The 10,785-nt window shown below is 49.4% G+C and overlaps 1 protein-coding gene across 1 annotated transcript; it reads right to left on the reverse strand.

The window, feature by feature from the left end:
* Positions 1-2,307: 2,307 nt before the first annotated feature.
* On the reverse strand, positions 2,308-7,710 carry LOC311357352 (multiple C2 and transmembrane domain-containing protein 2-like). Its single transcript, XM_084477264.1, has 4 exons — positions 7,605-7,710; positions 6,990-7,099; positions 5,447-5,544; positions 2,308-2,954 (listed from the first exon to the last, which is right to left on the reverse strand). Exons 1-4 carry the CDS (start codon positions 7,691-7,693, stop codon positions 2,895-2,897), a joined length of 357 nt encoding a protein of 118 aa, XP_084333390.1. The 5' UTR covers positions 7,694-7,710; the 3' UTR covers positions 2,308-2,894.
* Between the last annotated feature and the right edge of the window lie 3,075 nt (positions 7,711-10,785).

A 10,785-nucleotide genomic window follows, 5' to 3' on the forward strand; every position in this document is an offset into this window, starting at 1 on the left:
GGCAAGGGGCTCGGCTAAAACGGATTAGAATACTCTCAAGTATCGTTTAATTAGTGTATGATCCCGGGAAATTTAGAATCGTTGTGTTTTTGTCAGCTGAGAATGAGCCCTCTACATCTACTTAAGGCGGGGGTTGTTTTCCACGGAGCCCACCATAATGCACCGCCATGTTTCTACAGCAGCCCAGAACGGACAAACGGCGCCAAAGAGGACACGCTTAAATTTTTTTCATAATTGATATCTTACTTTTTTTTACTTTTACCTAAAGTTTACAGACTAAATGACTAAATACAAATGACAAATTCATACACACTGCATCTTAAAGCCCATAAGGGGAATGAGAGGATTGCTGGCTGTTGTGTCTAATATCCATGGCTCTGTCCATGTGTCTCTGATGCCTTGAGCAGTTATTATGTGATGCACCAGGCATTGTTGTGAGTATTTGTGTTATGTCATCAAAATAGTACAAACACGTCCCTCGTCCGTCCGTTCTTGGTGGGTTGCATATTGTTTTTGGCAAGTTGGACTGTTTACGATCCTGATCGATTTTAACTACGCTGTATCGCTGCCTAATTGGTTTCTTTTCTCACGGACACTATCGTGATGTTCTGTAACTCCCCACTTCACTCACATACACACACACACACACACACACACACAGTAACATCCGCCCCCCTCACACAGCCAAAGCCCCCCGATGGAGCCAGGAATGCATCAGTTTCAGCTGGTGTGTGTGTGTGTGTGTGCATGTGTGTGTGTATATATGCCTGCCTGTGTGTATTTGTGCATGTGTTTGTGTGTGTGTATATACGCATGTGTGTGTGTGTGTGTGTGTGTGTGTGTGTGCATGTGTGCGTGCGTGTGTGTGAGATTGAGCTCGTCAGAAGCTGGGGGTCACTTCCACACCCCCTCCCTTTGAAACAGACCCCTGGTGGCAGCTCCTGGGAGAGCGGTGATGTCTCCATCAGCTTGTCAAAAGAGCGCCCGGGGCTCCGGCGAGTCCCTCTGAGCCAATCAAACCCTTCACAGAGCACCGGCGGATGCTCTTTACCCAGGGTGCCTCGGCGGGGGCGGGGCTGCTGACTGGGTGCTCACCGCGCCAATCAGTTCCACTGCTGGGCTCCTGACGGCTGGGTCCAGCCCCTCGCAGACTTCACTTCCACCGACTCCGTTTCAGTGGGAGGAGAAAGGTGGGAGCTGGTGGAAGTGGTGTAAAAGTTAGGCCAAAGCCACGCTGAAACTTCTGAAACCGTCGATAGCACGTGTCGTCCCGTGAGTTACGGGCGTGGCAACACGTTGAACTTCTATTGAGCTGTTCTCTACAAGTGGATCGGAATAGTAATAATAGAGATAATTGTATGGGGCGTAGCATTATTAAGCCATTAATTACCAGTACCATGGATTAGTCTGTATCGTTGGATCCTGTGATGATACTGCACAAAGCAAACCACTGTGGTGAAGCCTCTCCGTCTTTCGTTCCATGTCCTGACCCAAAGATAATATTAGGGCACAAATGAATACAGACACTGGGTTTACTTCCCCATGCAAGACCCATTGTAGAGAGAGGGAGATAGACAAACATGTGGGTACCTCTCTGTGTGTCTGTGGGTGTGTGAGCAACCATTAGATAGGGGAGGAGATTTTAATGGAAATGTAAAGCACTAAGTGCCGAGGATGGCGCGCGCGAGAGAGAGACAGAGTGTGCTCTCCGAGAGATGAGCGCTCTTTCTCTCATCTGGACGCTGTTATTGTGAAAAGGCAACAAAGCCCTGCATTATAGCAGCCACGCGCGGCAGCCCAGCGCCACTTTGATGTGAGCTCGGTAACCAAGGCGGCGGGCCGCCGGTGTGTGAGCTCTGATCCGATCGCTGTGTTGTGTAATCAGACGTGTTCAGCGTGTACTGAAGGGAAGAAGTGCAGTAATCCATCCAGACGCAGCCACGCCGTTATGGAGAGAATAATAAAAGCACACACACACACACACACACACACACACAGGCTAAGGAAACAGCACAAGCTGCAGAATGGGATGTTTCATTCGGTTTGCGGTCAGGCTGTCGTCCCATTCGTCCGTTTGAACTTGCGTACGTTGGTCGTCAGAGATGGATATTTAAATAAACAAAAATATACACAAACTCAACTCAACTGAATATGCCATTCTGCAAATGTACACCTCCACTCAAACCATGTGTATTGTAATATCATAGTGAAGGATTTACTGCAAATAATTGAATTGCTTCAATAAAATGTGAATATATCTGTAAACATAAAAAGGCTTTGGTAAATAAAAGAGAAGGAAACATTTATGAGTTTCTGAAAATATATATATTTAAAGCACAATAAAAAAAAAACATGTTACCATAATGCCAATTCACGTTATTAGTTAAATCTTCATTTGATCGTTTTTGAAAGGCTCAAGCAGTAAATATCATAGAGGAGCAAAGAGAAAACCATGTCCTGCATTATTATTATTATTATTACTGTAACCATGGCTGCGGCGGGCGGCCAGCAGCCCTCATATCTGCAGCTCCGAGCCACGTGATTGACAGCACCATGTGCTGGCCTTTAGCCGCTGCAGTGCACAGCCCCTGACGGGGGGGGGGGGGGGGGGGGGGGACGACGACCGGGGGGGGGGGGGGGACCAGGGGGCCGCAAGCCCAGACACATAAGCCACAGAGAGAGGCCGTCCACACACCAGCAGCAGGGGGCTCGGAAAGAAGCGGGTGATGTGAAAGGGAAGGGGCGGGCGAGAACGCGTTGGCATGGCTGACAGCCGGCGACGGTGGCGGGGGTCCGAGGCCGTACGGTGGCGCGTAGTGGTGGTACGGGGGGCAGGGGGGGGGGGGGGGGGCTCCGCGGGGCCGGGGCCTGCGTCCGGGCCTCCTGCACGCCGCTCACCTCTTCTTGCGCGGCAGGTTGTGGGCGCCGGCCGGTTTCTGCTCACCGTACTGCACCTGTAAAAACAAACAGGCTCTGGTTGGAGGCAGGTAATCTGAGCCCGCTGGAGCGCGGCGTAATGGCTCCCCCGAGCACGGCTCGCTGCGAGGGGGGAAAGCGCAGCGGACCGGGCTGTAATGAATCATTTTTTAAACACAGGAGCAGAGGGGATTAATCACGGGGAGGAAGGATTTGAGAAGGCAACGGGTGCCGTATAGCGAGCGCCGTACCCCCCCCTGATCCTCCTCCGCCGCCCCTTCCTCCTCCTCCTCCTCCTCCTCCTCCTCCTCCTCATCGCCCTCCACCACAGTCACAGTATTAGAAGCAGACTTCAACTGTTTAAGGTGACCCAGCAGGCTGGTGAGGAGAGGTAAAGTCATAATCACGCTCCCGAGTTGCATTCCCTTCCAGGGACAACTTTGCCCGAGGCAGGGGAACAGTCTGCGCGATTAGCGGTTTGTTGGGGCGAGGGAGGCGCCGCCGACGGACTTTATCTACACCTGTGCAAAGCGCTATCTTCGCCTGAACCGCGCCTCAAAGTAACATGGTTTTATTTTGGTTGATTTTCGTTTTTTTTCTCCGGATTCAAATTTTACCAGGAAGCTGGCATTTGAAACCTCGACCAGAAAATGTTTTCTCATCTCCCTTTCCCAATTATTTTCTGAGGTTCCTTTATGCTCGTTTTCAAAACACGATTTCCAAAACGAAACTGTTGCAAATGTATGTCATGTTCGACATTTAAAAGAAAGCGGGCGATACTTTCTCCAAATTGCCCTGATGATGCAAAGCAGAACAATCGTAAATCGTAAAAAAAAAAAAGAACGTCTTTAAATAAAAATAAAAATACCTTTTGAAGCCTATTGTCTAAGCCCTGAAAACAATACGGTGAATTTGTATGAATAAAGGTAAGAGCCGTATGCTAATTAGTCGTTTCTGATTATTAGAGAAGAAGAACAAAAAGGAGAGCGAGGGAACAAAGTGTCTGCTGGCTCCATCTAACACATGAAGCCGTCGTCAGAACTGACAGATGCTTCTCGTTTCAGGACAGACCTGCTCAGAAGTTCCCCGTTTGAGGTGCACCTCCGAGATGTGCAGCCGCTCTAATTGCCAAGTGACTTGAAAAAAAGATAGGAGTCACCATTTTTGTTTTGGTTTGGTATATATCTACATATCTGTATATAAATATATATCTAGACACACACGCCTTTGTTTGCGCTGAATCTTAGTGGGGCCCACACCTGATTTGGAAGAAAAAAAATAAAAAATGCAGCTTATTGTTGTGCGGGTCTCCTCTGTATTTGATGTATTTTAAAGGTTATTTAACAAAGGTTCAGAGAAATGTGCCTATGGTGAATCTTAAGGATGTGTAGTTTCATTTTTTTGGGGGTGTTTTATGATTGAACACTTCCACGTGCAGCCTTTTTCTTTTTTCCTTTCAACCACCTAAAATATTTTTGCTTCCAAGAGATTGTAAAAGTGAGTCATTTTCAAGGGCTTGTATCCCTTTGGGAGAAGTACGTGTAAAGGGATTCTGAATCAAAACATGTATTCTGCGTCTTGTTTTGCCAGCTCAGTTAGCCAAATCTCAAACAATACAGGCTTCCTGCAAGGACATCACAGAAGGTAAAGAAACGAAAACCACCAATGGTTGTAGCAGAGACGCATCAAGGGAGGAGAGGGAGAGAGAAAGAGAGAGAGATAGAGAGAGAGAGAGAGAGAGAGAGAGAGAGAGAGAGAGAGAGAGAGAGAGAGAGAGAGAGAGAGAGAGAGAGAGACCAGGGTGAGAGTGGCCTCTGTGCAGACTCCAGACTGCTCTATACATGGCTGAATTCCATCTCGACCGTGACAGCAACTCAAAGGCTTCTTCTGTGGCATTTCATTTCCTCGTCACACAAGAAACCAAACCGTCTTAGTCAGAGAATGTGGCACGGGGGGGGGGGGGGATGAAAAGAAAAAAATATATAATAATCGACTTATCCAGATCTACTTATATCCTGGCAGCTCTGCTTAGAGCCGTGATGTAACTGAGGATGACACACCAGCCGCGGCTAATATATGATCGCATGTGGCAGCGGAGGGGAGCGGGGACGAACCACCGCGTTAATTGACTCCCCTGCATCGCGATGTGACGAGCGAGAGCGGGTCAGAGCTGCCACCGCCGCCGCCGCCGCCACCGCCGCCACCGCCACCGCTTCCGAGACGCCGGGGCTGGAGAGGAGCCGGCCAATTGAAAGCCTCCGCTGGTGCGGCCGCGCCGCAATCAGTGACAAAAGCCCCCTCGTTTCACGGGATAAGTATATGCTGAATTCCGGCGCTAAGGTGACTGCATCAAACCGCATCATGTGAAATAATTGGGCCGGGAGGTTTCTCTTAGAGGCGAGGGTCCATTAATAATCAAACAAAGCCAGGGGATATTTGGTCAACACTCGGGAATACTGTTGAGCAAACAATGCGGCTATCTGTGGGGAATTGCGTCCCCCCCTCTCGGTATGTAAAGTGAGATGCTTACCTTTTGAACATCAGAAGGCACCCTCTTGAGGAACTCCAGGATTTCATTATTGTCGATGGCGTGCGGGCTGCGCAGCTTCTTGGTGAATTTGTTCACGCCTTTCGGAAGGAAGATCATGTTAATACACCGAGGTGGCATGTTGGGGGACGATGTTTTACAAAGTGCCGGGGAAAAAAACAAACTGCCTTGTGTAATACAGCAGATATTAAATAAACCAAATCCTGTTCAAGGCGGCTCTGTAGTTAACCAGGGCCATTTAGCATGGGAATTGAAACGGCTGCTCATACATAATAATACATAAACATACACTACACATTCTGCTTTTCGCCACCAAACATTTCATTAGTCTTTTTTGTTGTAATATATACACTCTTCTACTGAAACCACTTTTGCTGCTCTCTGCAAAGTAAATGATCTGAGTTTTCCCTACACACACACACACACACACACACACACACACACACACATATATGCTCATACACACACACACAAACACACATAGACACTCACACACACACTCACACTCACACCCACGCTTGCACATGCATGCATGCACGCACACACACTCACACACACACACACACCCACACATACACACACACACACACACACACTCACACACACACACACACACCCGCACATACACACACAAACACACACACACACACACACACACACACAAAACAAGGCTGCGTAAGAGAGAAAAGGTATCCTTGGGGCCCTGCAGGAGCGGGGGCCTCTCTATTCAGCAGCGGGAGCCCCACCACGTGCAGCCGGAGGAATCCAGGGACTTAAATACGTGAAACAACTTGAAAGGCTCGCCTGAGCACCCAGAGAGATGGGGGGGAGGGGGGTGGAGTAACCCGCCTGAGCACCCAGAGAGAGACGGGGGGGGGGGGGGGGGGGGGGCTAACTGGAGGGAGACAGATGAGCGTCTCGCAGGCTGAGAAAGTGTTTTTGTTTGATATGTGTGCTTTTTTGTGGTTGTTGTCGGTTTAGTATTGATTGTGTTGGAGGCAGAGAGAGGCATACAGACAGAGAGAGAGAGAGAGAGAGAGAAAGAGAGAGCGCGAGAGAGAGAGAGAGCGAGAGAGCGAGAGAGAGACAGAGTGTTACAGTGGTCGTGGGCCTACAGCTATGAGGAGGAGAGAGCTGGTTAAGGCCAGTGTTTCCCCTGACCGCTCACACGGAGCTGTGTTTACTGGTGTGCTAGTCGTCTACAGCGGATAATGAGAAGAGGCCGGGCCAGGAGCCTGCTCACCGCCCGAGGATAGCGTGTTCTTAAACACACCGGTACACACAGCGCGGTGCACAGCGCGCACCAGTGGGAGCCGGCGCGGTTACAGCATCATCCAGTGATGTGTGTGCACACAGGTTACAGGTACAAACGGATTCAACCGTTCGTACCCCACCACGCCTTGTTCCACGTCTTCCCACAGGCCCTCAACATGGGCCTTTCCATTCCTTGTTTTTGTGTGAGGGCGGGCACTCTGCATGTCTGAAGAATGAACCCTAAAAAAAGGGGCCAAGTGTAAGCACTCACCCCAGGCCAGGACGATGTAGCGCAGGGGGATGAAGTAGGCCAGCGTGGTAGCCAGGAACAGCACCAGGCAGGCCAGCCACGAGCAGAACGGCACCGTCCAGTTGAAGGTGCTGGGGGTCAACACACGGTGTTGGTTAGCGGTGGGCATCACAGGGTACCTCACGCCACGATGAGATACCCGATACGTTGCCCGCGATACCCATAATATCGCGATACGGCGATTCTGCAATAATCAATATATTGTAAGGCTATCACGATATATGTCTAACTATGAATAGAGTTTTTCAGTAATCACCTTTGGCTAGTTAACTTCAGTTCAAGTTGTTCTTCATGTGTCGAGCGCCACGCCCGAGGAGCAGGGAAATCTGTTTAGAGCTCCTTATTTCTTTAATTCAAATATCTATATTTGGGGCGATATTTCCTGTCTAACTCTTCAGGAATAAAGCATAAAAATGCAAAAGAAAATATGATACATCGATATTCGGCGCCAGTGTATCGATTCTTGTACCGCACGAAGAAGGGCCGCGCTATAGCGCCGTCTCCATATCTTGTCCCGCCCCTAGTGTTGACGTCCGTGGGACAGAAGAGGAGGGACAAGCGGGTCCCCGTGCTTACTTCTTGACGCGCTCCCCTATGTTGGCGATCTCGTCCAGGATGCTCTGCACGGTGAGCACCACCTCCTGCACCATGTGGATCTTGTCCATCAAACCCTTTCTCCTCGAGTCCTGCGATACAAAAGAGATCGTTGTCGGGTAAACAAACATGAGGAGTGACGAGGTCCACTTTGTGTCAATGGTTGTGGAGGACGGACGGACGGACGGACGGACACACGCGCACAAAAACAACACTTTACGGCGGCGGTGGTTTCCTATGTGCTTCATGTGCTGAATTGCCCTGTAATGAGACAACGCCGTATCTGCACACCGCTCGTCTCCTGGAGTGGAGGCCGGTTTGGGTGCTCAGGAGTGGTTACGCTGGATGGCCGGGTATTTTGCCTTTTAACTGCCCCACACACACACACACACACACACACACACACACACACACACACACACACACACACACACACAAACACACAAACACAATGGAGCGGGCACACGTGAAAGCACTATCAACAACACTCACTGGGGGATGAGAACGAATAGAATGGCTGCTCTGCAATCAGGCCCAGAAGGCATTTCACACACACACACACACACACACACACACACACATGTATTTATATATATTTATGTATATATAAATAAATATAAACATGTGTGTGTGTGTGTGTGTGTGCGTGAAATGTATATGTATACATATGTATATAAAATACAGGGGGGCAAAGCAACAACAAAAAATTATATAATACGAAGTGAGAAAAGAAACATATAGTGGAAAAAAAACGCCAATCTATATATGCTTCAGTGGTGGGGCCCGTGCTGCTGTGTGGTATATATGTTTCAGTGGTGCTGCTGTGTGGTATATATGTTTCAGTGGTGTTGCTGTGTGGTATATATGTTTCAGTGGTGTTGCTGTGTGGTATATATGTTTCAGTGGTGCTGCTGTGTGGTATATATGTTTCAGTGGTGTTGCTGTGTGGTATATATGTTTCCGTGGTGCTGCTGTGTGGTATATATGTTTCAGTGGTGCTGCTGTGTGGTATATATGTTTCAGTGGTGCTGCTGTGTGGTAATGCGGTGACAGAGCAGCGGCGCTGGGGGACATTGACAGCTTGTACAGCGGGCGGAGCAGCCACACAACCAGACGTCAATACTAGAGGAGGGGGCCACGGCGTGTCTGTGAAATGAAATAAATGTGATTACATCAGGGGGGGTGGTGTGTGCTGGTAATGGTGTGTGTGGGGGGGGGAGACAGTCCTGTGTGAAGGCTTCCAGAGGGGAGAGAGAGAGAGAGGAGTGGCTGGAGATAACAGGAGTAATACAGGCTAAAGAGGCTGAGAAGCTTCACATCAAACAGCAGACATAATGACAGCAATGATGACAGAGGCAGGGGAGGGAGAGTCAAAGAGTGATGAAGAGGAGGACGTGTGTGTGTGTGTGTGTGTGTGTGTGTGTGTGTGACTGCGTGCACGCTTGTGAAACATGTATTTAGTGTGTGTGTATGTGTGTGTGTGCGTGTGTCTGCGTGCAAGTTGTGACACATGTTTATAGTGTGTGTATGTGTGTGTGTGTGTGTGTGTGTGTATGCGTGTGTATGCGTTTGTCCATGTGTGTGTGTGTGTGTGTGTGTGTGCACGGGGAGGGGGTAGGGTGCTGGCTGCCTGATGAACTCCAACCAGGGGGCTCGAGGACGTCAATATGTTTGTGTTGCAAAGCGCGGCAGAGAGCTGTAGCCAGGGCGCACTGACAGCGTCCAGACAGAGATGCCTTTATCAGAGAGGCCCCTGGGAAAGCGCTCTGTCTGCCAGGCCGCCCCAGACGCCCTGCTGCCAGAAAAGGCCCATGAAAGAAAGACACGGGATGAGTGCGATTCTTTTTCCCACACAGGCAGAGCCCCGTCTCGCTGGATCCACTTGTAGACGCGGTCGCCGGGGTTCAGCCCGCTCCAAAAAAGGAAGAGGTATTTTAAATATGCTTCCTCAGAGATAGCCGCGGCGGGCTCAGCGCTTCATGGATCCGTCTCCATTTTGGAGACGGACGAGCGCCGCGCTTTCATGTGTCGCTGTGTGTAACGCAACACTTCCTTCATCCTAGACGCGGGGAAAAACCCTCCCGTTCCTCTCCCAAGCCCGAGGAAGTAGCAGCGAGGAGTGCACCGTGAATGTGGGCGCGCGTGTGCGTGTGTGTGTGTGTGTGTGTGCGTGTGTGTGTCCATGTGTGTCCACTTTTGTGTGTGTGTTTGTATGTGTGTGTGTGTGTGTGCGTGTGAAGCCAGATGTGAGCAGAGGTATCCACCGACATGCTTGCATGTAAAGTGAACATGTCTCGCTGGAGGGCACAATCCCATTATAAAAAAATGGAACAAAAACAAAACTGTACCATTCTAGCTTGCTGCGGTATAGAAAACAATAAGTTAGGCAAATGCTTGTGTTTTATCCTTCAGAACTTGTTGGCCTTTGCAGTTTGGGTCCTTTGTCCAATCTGAAGTTGTGCTTTTCCCTTTGTTGTCAAACTAAAAGTATATTGTTATTCTGCTAATGAACGCTTTTCCTCCACTCACAGAACAAGCCTCGGCAGCAACTCACGTCCCTGCGCTACGGTGCTGTTCAATGTGTTTCTGTGTCCTCTGGAAGGAAGCATGTTTCAGCCTTAATGATCACGCAAGACCCCCGTTTTCTATATCAAGTGTTAATTACACCCTTTGTTGAGTTTGTTCATACGTCGAGCGGGAGACATGATTTTAGCCGACGAGAAGCCAATAAAATCCACACTCCTTATGGACCCGGAATGTAATGCATGAGACAGAAGGAAAATGACAGCTCACAGCCTATGGGATTGTATCAGATCAGATTCCCCTGATATTTCTATTTAAAATGCAGCGGGCCTCATGGCAAGAATAGAGAATGCAAATATGCAAAAGTAATGAGATATGAGGCCGTGCTGGAGCAGGGTGGAAGCACGTGCTCACGGGCTAAGGTAAGCCACGCAGCCCAGGCACGAGGGAAGCAGGGAAACTAAGACGCAACACGCTCTCATATTTAAAGGCAGGCCAAATCAAAGGCTAATCTCTGGAACACTTCTTCTTGATTGTCATTATTCCTCTCCTTTTAGGGTTCTTCAAATCCTTCTTCACCATAGTAACCGAGGTTGAAGTCCTTCCAACTTTAAATCACAATATCCCCCCCCCCCCCCCC

Source organism: Micromesistius poutassou (genome assembly GCF_964030765.1).
Source record: "Micromesistius poutassou genome assembly, chromosome: 13".
In the NCBI taxonomy this organism is placed as follows: Eukaryota; Metazoa; Chordata; class Actinopteri; order Gadiformes; family Gadidae; genus Micromesistius; species Micromesistius poutassou.

Excerpts from the sequence above, each read along its gene's own strand:
- LOC311357352 (XM_084477264.1), bottom strand. The coding sequence starts at position 7,693 with ATGGACAAGATCCACATGGTGCAGGAGGTGGTGCTCACCGTGCAGAGC. Across the intron at positions 7,100-7,604 it reads ATAGGGGAGCGCGTCAAGAA|CACCTTCAACTGGACGGTGC; the intron begins GTAAGCACGGGG and ends GTTGACCCCCAG. Across the intron at positions 2,955-5,446 it reads TGCCTTCTGATGTTCAAAAG|GTGCAGTACGGTGAGCAGAA; the intron begins GTAAGCATCTCA and ends TTGTTTTTACAG.